The sequence below is a fragment of the Pinus tabuliformis genome, chromosome 1_2, assembly GCF_031772625.1.
Source record: "Pinus tabuliformis cultivar Carrire ecotype Pingquan chromosome 1_2, CPIR1, whole genome shotgun sequence".
Taxonomy (NCBI): domain Eukaryota; kingdom Viridiplantae; phylum Streptophyta; class Pinopsida; order Pinales; family Pinaceae; genus Pinus; species Pinus tabuliformis.
The window spans coordinates 257586423-257599648 of record NC_142298.1 but is presented as its reverse complement, the minus strand read 5'-3'; the positions used below and the strand labels follow the sequence as shown (position 1 = coordinate 257599648).

Here is a 13226-nt window from a genome sequence, read left to right as displayed (position 1 = left end):
CTGCAAAGGTGGGGGCTTTGTACCTCGGGCCAACGACAGCAACAACATCAAACATAGGCTGGTAGAATGGGTTTGTCTTGGCAATGTTGAAAGGAACATCACTCCATAGAAGACACCTACTAACCAACCTGTCAGCTTTTGCCTTTTCCTGTTTTTCATTGATGATTTGATCACAGGTTGTGAACCAGCTGTTGTTCTAGGAACAAAAAAAGATGAGATAGAAGGATGAGTACCCATGGGTGAGGAAGGTGATGCTGTTGTAGAAGCACTGCCACTCTCAATTCCCCCCACTCTTGAGCCCCCTACAAGTTGGTTTCTTAGTGCTGCCCTGGTGTCTTTTCCGTCCTCTTTATCCATCAATGATTGAATGGCCCGTCGGATGATTTCTGGAGTTGTTTTTGAGCAAAGTTCAATATTTTTCCCTGGAATTTGCCCCAAATGGAATTTTAATCTGTTGATGCCTCCTGACATATGCTTGCCACACAACTTGCAAGTCAAATACATTCTATTGACCCCCCAAGTTTCGGGTGTAATATTAGGCTCACCAAACTCCCACATAGCATCCAAAATCCTTGGCATTTTGTTTTAAACTTTGAGTTTGAATTTAAAGTTTAAACCTGGGCACAAAAAAATTGAAACAAATTAAATTAGCAATGATCCATCAAAATAGTAGCAATGATCCATCAATTTAATGACAAAACAAAATGTCACTGTAAGAAGAAGAGATTTTTTTTAAAGAAAACAATGGATTTAACAGGGACAGGTTGCTTGGTTATTTAATAACCCTTTAAAATATGTGGATGAAATAAATGAAGTCTTCCTTCAGGTATTTTAAGATGGATGGCAGAACTTATTGAATAGACTTTTGTTGATTTGCCATAATCATCAAAGAAAATTTGCTTTTGAATTAAAAATTAATTGGTTATCATAAGTTTTTTCTTGAATTTATTTAAATAATTACTGTGAATAAATCTGGCTAATTGGTAGAGGTACGTTTACTGGCATGGGATGCAGATTGCTGTGGATAAGTTTGTGCAGAGTTCGATGCTGGCAGCGGTAGCACTTTTAAAAGTGCAAATCAATAGTTGGGTTTCTAACTTTCTATACCTCTCTCTTGGTATCATGATAATAAAGCCCTTACTGCAAATGAAGAAACCATTGACTGCAGAACTTCAATAATAAGACAATGTACTCCTTACTGCTAGACTGCTGTAAGATGATATGTGGATGAAACCCTTACTGCTGCATGATGATGAGACAACTAACTGTGAAACCCTTACTGCTGACAATTAACCCCTTTTGCAAGACTAGGCTGCTGTCAATAAAATCCCTGCCCAAGTTCAAAGTTCAATAGAACGACTCCTCTCATAGATTACAGTGATAAGCTTCAGGGTTATATATTAAGATAGGGAGGTACGAATACTCCTTAACCTCTGCTCTTGAATTAGCACTGTAAGACACTGGTTTTTTGTTTTCTTGTTTTGTTTTGTTTTGGAAATAATCAAATGTACCTCAGGAAATGATAAGAATATAAGTTATCATCTAGGGCATGGGCATGTATTGTAATGGACTTGGTAATTTGGGAGTGTTTTAAGTTATTACATTGCTCCTCCTTTGTTCTTTATGCTTAATATGTTGCCTCTTGTTACAGCTAAAATGTTTTTAAGTGGCTTCTTTTTAAAACAATATGCAGGTGTTACTACCGGCAATGTTGAATACTTGGCAAATGCTATCAACGAGGTCACAATTTACATACCTTGCCGGCTCCTCTCCACGCAATGGCAGTTGCAAATGGAAGTTGGATTTGCGAATTTGGAATGTAACCCTCGTTCTCTCGATTCTCCATAGCAGCCAAAACAGCGAACAATGAAAACGCACAGCAAAAACTAAACTGAAATCACCCTTTGCGGCTCTTTATCCACGAAAAAAAATTCATGCCGATTTTTTCCATCGACTCGCGATTAAATCGGGATTATTTCGATAAAATCGCGATTTTTTCGTTTATGAAAAAATCGCCAAAAAGTCACCTGATTTAATCCTTTTGCCCAAAAAATCATAATTTTAGGAATAAATCCCGATTTTTTCGAGACTTTTTCCACACTAGTTTCAGCGCTTAAAGGGGATAGTATGTCCAAGGTACAACCCTCTAATGGGGGTAGAAAGTGACAAATAAGTGAGATGGAATAGGGAATGAGAGGGGCAGTCCTGGGCCACATAACGAGGCATAGGGATAGCTAGATAAGGGGAAGCCCACACCTGGGTATGTAGTGTACAGGAGGGAGCAGTTGTGGTACATGAGGTGCCCCGGGCTTGGTTTTTACCGTTCTTTATATGCCTTTTTCCTTTTATGAATTTTCTTTAATTAATTGCTCGAGGCTCAAAGGACAAGAGCATGCTGTGTAAGATATAGCAGTGATTACCCCCTTCAAGGTAGGGCAGTTCACTGCCTTCCAAGGGTTGGGACAATCATGGGTTCCTGAATGATAATGGAGGCTCATCTAGGGCCTATGGAACTAGGGTGATGGCCATGGATTGGAGTAGAGCTCATGTATTAGCTTTTGCCCACGTGCTAATTATTTTTGTCCCAACCATCTTTTGCATTTTGTGGTACAATTCCCTGTTAAATGTGGCCAATTATGCTTTTTCTTCTTTTTTTAGTTGCTTCAACCTCCGGGGCATCATTCTAGGCCTAACCCCAGGTGGGGGCAAGGGGATAGGGAGGCTAGCCCTATGTGGACCCAAAATATGGGAATGTGAGCCTAGGTGGGAGAAATGATGAATGGGGTATAATGGGTGGGAAGGGAGTAATGTATGCGGGTAAAGGAGCAGGACCACTTACCCAAAGTCGGGGTTTCCCAAGTAGTACCACCCTAGAACCAAATGGTCAAATAGAGGAGATCCCACAGGACTAATATTCAAGGGTAACAACCAAAAGAGATCAAGGAGAAAAGAGTAGAAACTAAGCCCACTCTTTTTGCCAAATCCCTCCATCAATCCATACCTAGAAGTATTCATGATAAATAAACCCAATACTCAATTATCAAATGACAAGACATACCTTTAGATTCGAGAGGCCCACTTCAAACATAGGATCAATACAGGTGGGTGAGGGACCATATGGTTGGCTCAGGTAGCAAAGAAATGGCACAAGGAGCTAGCAGGAGGCACCAAGGGGCTGCTGGCTACCGACTGAGGCTCATTATGGAGAAAAGATTACTCTTGGGGATATCGCCCACAAAATGGTGGGTAACATGTCCCACTCATGCAAACTTGCCCTATTTCTGCCTGACCATGCAGAGAAATCCGCTATCCCAACTCCTGACGATACACTTGGACACTGTTCGGAGTCTGGGTACCCTCCTGAAGACGATGTCTACCATCCATTGTCCCTCAACTGTGAGTTCAAGGGTGGAACATATGCTACCTCGGCTATCAACCATGTCATCCCTAAGCCTGTATCCGGCAACTCGTGCACCTACCAAGGGTCTCAATTGGAGAGTCTCCTCCGGGCTCATGACACATGGTGTCTCATCCAACTGTGTAGCCTGAGCCACCCAGGTACAGTTGCCTAAATGGAGAGTGTCAAGGGAAAACAACCAAACGCTCTGTGACTGTATGCAACATTGGATGATGATGGGCGGGTATGTCACAAAGGGTATGATCAAAAGTTTGCCGGAATGCTCAAGCGTGATCCTACGGACGAGACTCTCTCTGCCTCAGATCTACTGATAACTCCCATGAAGCCCTGTCTCTGCTAAACATGGTGTCCCCACATTCTCAACAATGTCCCCATCGATCCTAGGTGAGCTGCATCCAATTGGACAGGCAATACCCCGATCCATAAGTCTCCGTGGGGCCAACGCTCCAAGAGTCTGCTATGCTGCTTCATGTATCACCGCATACCACCAAGTATGGCTATACTCTTCGACATGCCACTGTAAGCCACAGCCTATCCTGTATGCCACTGGATAACCTTGGCTAAGGCTATACCATCTTGTACTGCCCTGCGTCCTATTTGCGTCAAGGCACCAGTCACTCCCTACATGTACTGAATGTGATGTAAGGAACTCCTAATCCACAACGTGATCCAACACACTATGGTACACCACCCTGCATCTCCATGTCCACCTTCAGTTTACTGCTTAATACTAGATGCTCCCACACATCCCTGGATGTGATGGCCTACAACTGTGTCTCTATGTGTCGACCCACACCTGATCGGTATCATCACCTCCACCATCGTGTCACTATACCCATCGAAGAATGGATCTTCACTCCAAATCCCCCCTGAGGGATTTGAGAAGTGAATCTCTCTGTGTCAACAGTGATGCTACCATTGCGCTGCTCCTCTGCATCCTTTGTGCCCCACACAAAAGTGAAGAGTCCCCAGCTTCATACAAGGCACCATCTAGTGGCCTGACAATGCCACTTCTTTTGACAAAGTCTTGCTCGAGTATGTTGATCACCTCGTGATCACGTGTAGAAACATCATACCAACACAACCAAAGGAGTTTGTCCATAAACTAATTGGCCGCTGTTGCTGATCGAGACTCCCCTAGTGAATATGCATGCTCAACTGCTAGGTCAACTGTACCATCCAGGTTGTAGCCAACTGGCATACTCGGGAAATGATAGGAAGTCCCACTCGAAGCCCAGTGCCAATTTGTGTTGCCGGTATCCCGATTGCCTAGAAGTTCCTACTGAGCTACACCCACATCGAGCACCATCTCCATAGTCCACTCCATAGGGTACCAACTCAGAATCTCTCACCATCCAACCCCAAGAGAGAGATCTAATGCACAAACTCCTGCACATAGAACAACCCCAACATGCGGATGCTGCACCCTGTGCAAGTCTGATCGTCTTATCCTGCTACCCAGGTTAACACATGAGATCTGACTAGGTAGTTTTGTCTTTCTCTCTCCAATGGGCAAAGGTGACCCAATAGTGCTGCTAACTTGGTCATCCCCTTTGGTATGTCTAGACAATTCTGCCTCTCTCAATCCAATGCGTAGGGATGGGCTGATGACGTTGTAGATCCTGTCAGTGTGCCTCTGAAGCGAACTGTGCTGAAATCCCAACATGTGGTGTCTATGCTGCCGCTCATCAATGGCTAGCCCAAAGGATGGTTGCACATCCTCCTCCATCATGGGCTCGACATGCATCTCCAATCACTCCTCCATAGACAACCCAACATGCAAGACATGCTTGCTAGTCTGCTGTAGGTGATTGTCGTCTGATAACCCTGTCATAGATATGGATGCCTCTGTACCTATTGGCTCTTCATCAACAATGGAGATGTCTCCCGGCACCTCATCAACCTGTGGTGCGCTACTATCACTTGAGAACTCGGTCACAACCCGAGATACCTCATCAATGGATACCTCAACAATGGATGGCATCTCATCAATGGGTGTATGCTCAACTGTCTCCTTGCCAACCATGGCTCCTTGAACTACTCTGTCGTCTTCTTCCTTAATCCTCCTCATCATCCCTGCAAAATTCCACTGAATCTCCATTGGTTTGTGCATGCCTCTTAGTTCATAGAACTCCCAAAAAGAGAGGGACGCTTGAATTCCATGACCCAATGATTGGTATGCCCTCCAGTTTGCTCCCAATAACTCCACATCAGTTGCAATCATGTCTGGATTCCGAATTGCGGAATGAATCAACTTCTCCCCGACATCAATCATCATTTGTTGCATCCTAATCAGCGCATTTAAGGTTACCACCATGTTGTTTGATTCTAGCCTTCTTTTGGATCCCATGATTTCTTAGTGTTTTTTTTTTAAATTCTAGTCTTGTCATAGAATGAAGGGTTTCCCACAAGCTGAGCCAAGTTATGGCTCTGGTACCACTGTAATATTCTTAATGGAAATTTAGAATGATAAACAAAGAAACATAGTAAAAACATATACAAAAATTTGTAGCACATCAAACAACCAAAAATCTCCATAAACTACGTTGTGCTATGCCATTTTATTAATATAATTGTTGAGTCCAAAGGTAAAATCAGAAAGCATGCACCTGGGTGTGCTCAAGGCAAGCTAACAATATCTAGGTGATTAAATCAGCTGCTCTAACATGCGATATGTATGTCCCCAACAAACTCTGCATTGTCCTAGTGAAAATTGCACAGCTAGCTACAAATAATAGTCGCTAGGGCCTCCTCTGGTGCTCAGAAAATTTTGGGAAATTAACCTCGGCCTATCTACCAAAAACCCACAAAAAACCATGAAGGAATTGGCCAAATGTTCACCTCGGAATTTTGACCCAAATTTCCCCTAGCTCCTCTAGTTGTTGGCTGAATTGGGACCCCTGTTTGTCCCCACAAATCTGTCTAGAAAATTCTACCAAATTATTTCTGAGGCCCTTGTAAAAAATCCAAAAAAACTCAGAAAGGGTTTGTCCTAGTTTTGACGCTCCAAAATTGACGCCAAATGCTTGGCCCTCCTCCACAAGCAGAAGATGTAACTTGTAGCAAATGTTGTGTTTGCTGCTTCGCAAAAATGCTGGAAAAGGCCCCAAAACACTTCCCTGGACTCCACCTCAAGTTTTAGGCCCAAACTCCCTTCACTCCTCAACTCCCAAGTGTGTCTCCTCCAAGCATTACGCAGTCCCTACGCTGCTGCTAGTGTGTCCTCCACACAAACTCGCACTCCCACTGTTGAAACAATCGGAAAAGGATGGAACTCCCTCCTTGCGCTGGCACTCGAAGTCCATCGAAGCAAGGGTTGAAATCTCCGCTCGAAGACACTTGTGTGCTAAACAACACTTGTAGACTTGGCTTCCGCTCAAGCGTGCTATGTCAAAGACAAGTTTATGAATAGATGAATGAATGACCAAAATGAGTGCCTCTTGCTCTATTTATAATACGTGGTTTCTTCTCTCCTTGTGGTCCCCTCTCTCTTTCTCTCTCTCTCCCCCCTAATTCGAACTCCTTTCTCTTTCCTCGCTCTTCCAAGAGTGCGAGTTTCCTCCTTGGGTCGAATTTCTCTTTGTTAATTTCCCCACTTTCCACAAGAGCTCAATATTCTCTTTTCCTCCTAAGTCCTCGTGCCGGAATTGCATTCTCTCCCCAAACTCATCTCTAATGCTGAAAATCAATATTGGGGATATTACACTGACTTGGTGATTGGAGGAAGTCTGTGTATAGGTCAAGGAGTCTTGGATCATCTCGTGAAATTATTAAAGGAAGATTTGTTGATTGGGATTTCCCCTAGATAGGGGTTTTGCCTTGGTTGTCTGCCTACATTCGGTCTCTGTGATCTTCGTGTTATTGTTTTGGTAATTGCTTGATGAACTAAAGATAAAAGAAGAACATAAGAAAACATAATAATATCACAAGTAATTATCAATATAAAGAAAATCTTTCTGCCTTAATGATTTTCCAACAAATTAGGCCTTAGCTTCCTTCCTTTTGGCTTCTCTCTACAACTTGCGTTCGAGACTAGTTCCAAAAGAATTGAGAAGAAGGATTCATCTAGATAAGGCATCTAATTAAAATTAACCAAGATCCTGCGTCACACATTAGATCTAGATCATGCACTTTGTTTAGGATAGAATTTGCATTCCGGAACAACTATTCATTTGGTACCTTGGAGCATTAATCTGTATTGTGGAGTAATTAACTCAAAGGCACTGGTGTTTTATTCATAATCTTAAAGAATCTAATCACATTGTGCTTAATAATCTCTCTTGCCGTTTAATTTTAACCTAATTTGCTATGTAATATCCCTAAGGGAAAATGAACAGTAAATATGCAAAGCGAAATAGACAAACACACCATGAAATTAAAACAAACCATCAGACCACAAAATTGACATTCAATTGCATTGTCTACTCATTTTATTAAATGGAAAGAGGTGTACAATGAGGTGCTGGAATGTGTGCACTTGGGTTTGCTCTAGGCAAGTTAGCAAAAGCCCAAAATGAACAATGGACACCCTCCTCCAACCTACTACTCATCCTGCCCAAGAGTTGCGCTATCAATACCCAGAAAGGTGTTGCTGCCTGAAATGATTTGATGTTAGTGCCTTCCCCACTTCTCAGAAAATTCTAGGAATTTAATCTCGACCTCTACACAAGAAACCTGGAATAACCCACGAAGGGTTTGGCCAAAGCTTGACCTCGAAATTTCGACCTTCTTGGGCTTCGCTGGCTCTCCTGCTGGGTATTTCGACTCTCCTGAAAATTCTGCTGCTGAATGCTCTGAAAATGCCTGAAATCCCTGTTAGAAGGCTTGCCAAGCCTTCCCTCCTACTTTCCTCCGTAAACTCCCCTATCTCCACAACTTCCTGGAGTGCCTCAAGCTATGATTGCGCAATCCCTGCACTGCTGTTACTCTCCTTGCTACTGGAACTCAACTTACTGCTGTCGTAACTCGACTCCGTGTTGTTGTTACGAACTGAGATGAAGTAGAACTTCCTCCTTGGGCTGGCACTCGAAGTCCACCGAAGCAAGGGTTGGGATTTCCCTCGTAAACACCTGATGTACTGAACAACACACGCAGACTTGGCTCACTGCTCAAGCATGCTCTTGTCAAAAGACAAATTCTGAAAATGATAGATGATGAGCAAAATGAGAGCCCCTCCTTCCTTTTGTCGATTTTCCTCCAAGGCTGCCCATGTGGGCCCACATCGAATTTCCCTCACCTATTTCGCACCAATGAGAGCGTACTCTCCATGTGGGTCGAAAATCCTTTGTGGTGGCCCCCACACTCCACCAAAGCCGCAATCTTTCCATCTAACTCTAATGTTGGGGTGCTTCTCATGCCAAAAATCAAATGTGGGTCCCCTAGGCCCACTTCTCCTAAGTGAAACAATGCAATACGCCAAAATTGAGCAAAATTCGATATTCACTTAGTGAAAGACTAAGTAGGAATATCACATGCTAGGTCATTCAATCATGTCTGCTGGACTTGTTGGTTCCCAACAAGTTTTTGATCATCTCATCCACAGGGACTACCCCGCTTACGCTGCATTTAGGAGACAACTTAAATGGAGAGGGCAAGGATCAGAGTGACAACGCCTACTCTTAGTGTTGTCGCATTCTGGTGTACAATTTGAGTGACAACAAAGCTCATATATTGGATATTGGTTGGTTGATCTCTTAGATAGTCAAAGAATTGCCTTTGATTCTTTTGTTGATGAATTGAATCATTGTATCTCTCTGCTGAACATTTGATGACAATCTAATAGAAGAAGAATTTGAAAGGGTTTTTCCCCTTGTGGGGATTCTCCCTAGTCTTTGACCAAATATTATGTCTCTTGTTATTGCTCTTGATTGTCTTCTATTGTATTTTTCATTTACTATTCTATCTACAATTGCTATTTATCATTGAACGATTGAATTTGATTGCTAATTGAAGAAAAAGATTGGGCTAAGTGATTGTAATAGCGGAAAACAGTGGAAAATTAACAAAGCTTGAACCTTGGCATGATTTAGAGAATACTTTCCTTGGTTGAATAGTCTAATAGGGAGGCCCTCTTAACCATTTATATTAAGTTTGGGGGAAAGAATGTTGCCTTGTGAAATCAGGGGAATAGTCATTGAAGCTAAGCTTCTTCCCGTTGGATCTTTGAGTGACTTTCTCAATCCCATTCGAAGTATAAAAGTGAAAGAGGAAACAAACATTAGAATATATATATACATATATATTTGCAATCAACAGTCACATACCCGGTTCTCCATTTTTCACTCACTAATAATCCAAGTGAAAATTTAAATTAATGAAATTAACTAAGAGCACAACTCAAAACATCCGTGACAACATTTTTGGGCCATGACTCCATTTGCCCGCATTTACTTTTCATGCAAGTATTTCTTTTCTGACGCTGGTCTCTACTATCATTACATGTTTTTTGTTTATGAATGGTTTACTTGTATGACTATAAGTTATATGTTGTCATTTCATGCTTTTGGTAATTAAATAAAAAACTACTAGAATAATTCATTTATCACTGCTAATAGCTTATTTAGCTTTAGCTTTTCTTCTTAGTGTCTACCCCCCTTGGTTTCGCTAGGAGTTAGCCTAGATGAAGGAGTCGAGTTTGAGTGACAGCAACTCAATTTGAGACTTGCCCCCAAAGCCACACTTAGTGGATTAAAGATTTTCTTCCACGTAACCCAAGGTGTGGATTAGGCAGCAACACCATCCATTGAAATCTGAATTCAATGGTGCAAGTTGCCAGTTCCTGAAGGAGTGAAATTGTTGAAGGTCAAGTTGGTTAATTTGCCATCAATCTATGTGGGATGAATTCTTGTGATAGGGGGGGACAAGTTCTTAGGTTGAATTGTTGAAATTTCAGCTTATTGATTGTATTGGAGGAACAAGCTTCTATCTTTCAGATGGGGCCAAATTTCATTAGGTGAGGGCCCAAATCGAATCCTAATGTCGAGGCTGGATCACATCAGCAGGAAGAGAGAAAAATAATCAATCCAAGAGGCTGAAATTGACAAGGTTTTGGGAGGTCAAATTGCAGGCTGAGTTGCTCAGTAAAGAGGGCCGAGTTCTAATTGTTAAGGAGGCATGGGTTGTGTTGAGGCTGAGGATTTTCTTAAGACTATTGGGAGTCCAAATTAGCAAGGATCAAGGGCCATATTTTTCAAGAGATATTCCCCAGGTTTTGCTATGAATAGTTATGTAGATTTCCTCAAGAGAATTCCATTAATAATATATAGCTGGATTTGCAGCATCTTTCTAATTTATGGGTTTTTGCATTTGCAAATTTATTTGAAATGTTGGTAATTTCTATCGTGTGAAATTGTGCAAATTTTATTTTGCCTCTTGGAAAGAAATTCATGGTATATTTTTCTAAAGCAAATTTCTGAAAAATTTAGACAAATAATATCAAGGGATATTACAGCTGAAGAGTTTCTTCACTGTCTGATATGTGCCCTTTCTGAGTTTCAAAACTGGTGGTTTATGATCTTATATTATGTGCAGGTCATAAAATCATACATTCCTGTTACAAATGTATGCCATGAATCTGGGATAAAATCCCTTTTTGATAAGAGTTTTCCTTGAGACTGATGCTGGTCTATATGCTGCAGTACCCTCGGGAAACAAAATTCAAAGCCCTCATTGTTAAACTACTAAGAATTCCTCTGTAGCTTTCCTTCTTAGGTCTGCAACCAAATCTGAAAATGTCTTCTTATATGAGCGATCATGTTGATGAACAGATGTGGAATAATTTTCTCTTTCAGTGTTAATCATGTTATAAGTCTGCAATACAGTGTGAAACTGGTGATTCTCAAGGGAAGACAGAAACAGATCTTTTGGCATTATAAAAACCTGAATCATGCTGGAAATAACTGTCTATATTGCTTCTCAAGTAATCTGGAGAAATGCATCTCCTTCAGAGCTGCTGCGACTTATCCTATACAAATTTCATTACATGCTTTCCTAAAAATTTTTTAGCAGCAGTGCTATGAGGACAACAGAAAAGCATAAATCAACAGGTTCTTACTGATATGCTGATCTACTCTTCTAGTTTGTCTAACCGTGAAAAAGGTAACCAACCATGGCCACCATCTGCAGGGTTCAAACAAAAAAAGAAATAAGCACCACCTTAAACGCACATAGAACCAACACGAAAAATGACCCATGTGTGAGTAAAATCACACTTGTTAGCCTTGAGGGCTAACAATGGTCATAACACACAATACACAGCTATGGTTTTAAGGAGTTTGAGCAAAATATGTCCTAGTCAATCCTTGATCTGCTTTTTCTCCAAAGAAACATTAGTACTCTCTATTCTGCTAATTAGTATACTATCTTAATCATCAATATATACTTGATGATTGTTCCTAATATTTTGGCTTCCATGATTTTTCCATTCTTCATTTGCTGCTCATCTTTAATGCTGACAAATCATGATCCCAAAGAAACGAAGAAAATAATGCTTCCAATTATTCTACTATGGTTAACTGTATTTGATTTATGCCATCAATAGATCCAAATTCTCATATTCTACTATCAGGAGTTTTATTTGACATTCATTATAAAAGCATCGACTAATTTAGAGAAAATAATTTCTGGTAGTGTTTCGTCCTTGTTCATTTAAATGTCAATTTAAGATAATTTTCAGATATCAGATATGCTAGATAGTGCTGGACACAATATTCTTAACCTGAATGACAAACATGCAGTGCTTATTTCATTCAGGCCAGCTCTTGTTTGGGCAACCTGGGATGTTATCGCGATGGCTGTTGAAGGAAATCACAAAGGACCTCCAACACATGCAGCGCAATTTATTTGGAACCATGGCTGTCGAGAGGTAAGATTATTATATTTCATGTGTGCAAAGATTGTTAATTTTTGGGTATGTTCTATGCTTAAAGCAATTTATTTCAATTTTTTCATTAAGCTCAATATCAATTCCAGATTAGCAATCACATCAGCGTGATAGTAAATTGCAGATAGAACATAAACGTAAACATCAGAAAACAAGCCAAGACAAGAGGACACAAGATGTGGCGCCAGCCAGGGACAAACCCCAATGTGGAGAAACCCTTGATCAATTCTTCTTATATATTCTTCAATAGTTCAGCAGAGAGAGAGATAGTACATATACATCAGAAGTCAACACTTTGACTTGACAAGATAAGAGCAGAGATCTTCTTTATGAAGATAACACATGAGGTAGCTGATCTGAACTCCGGTGAAGACATACTGCTTCAACTGATCCTACAAGGTGACTCCATCACCATGCTACACCCAATCATCATGTTGGACCTCATTACTATGCTGCACTCATCATACTACTGCACCTTATCATCATGCTGCACCTCACTGTACCCATTATGCTGCATCTCATTGCAGCATTCATCATCACTGTGCTGCACTTTGTTACACTTGTGCTGCACACATCTGCTATGCTACACTTCATCACTATGTTGGTCCCATCACTGAGCAGTACCTCATCATCATGTTGTACCCATCATCAACAAGCTGCTGCAATGCATCGTGCTGTTGCTAGACATCCGTGCCCATCATTACCATGCTGTATCATTGTGCTGCACCATACTATGCTGCATCCATACAAGAATGCTGCATCCAAACATACTGTCAATACAACCATACTGCATCCAACTGCTGCACATGTTGACAATACAACCATGCTGCATCTCATTACATCATGTGCTGCACCTGACATTGCATCCATTGTGCTGTACCTAAGCAAGTTGACATATCAAACTTCAGTCCTCTATGCTGCTGGCTA

The 13226-nt window shown here is 41.3% G+C and overlaps 1 protein-coding gene across 1 annotated transcript in view; it reads left to right on the top strand.

Annotated features, from left to right (window-relative positions):
* Positions 1–13226, top strand: part of LOC149205346 (phosphoglucan phosphatase LSF1, chloroplastic) — a 449301-nt gene that overhangs the window by 258604 nt on the left and 177471 nt on the right. The window contains exon 7 of the mRNA XM_089395011.1: positions 12170–12281. Within this exon, the coding sequence (XP_089251137.1) occupies positions 12170–12281 (112 nt within the window). The remainder of the gene's footprint in view (positions 1–12169; positions 12282–13226) is intronic.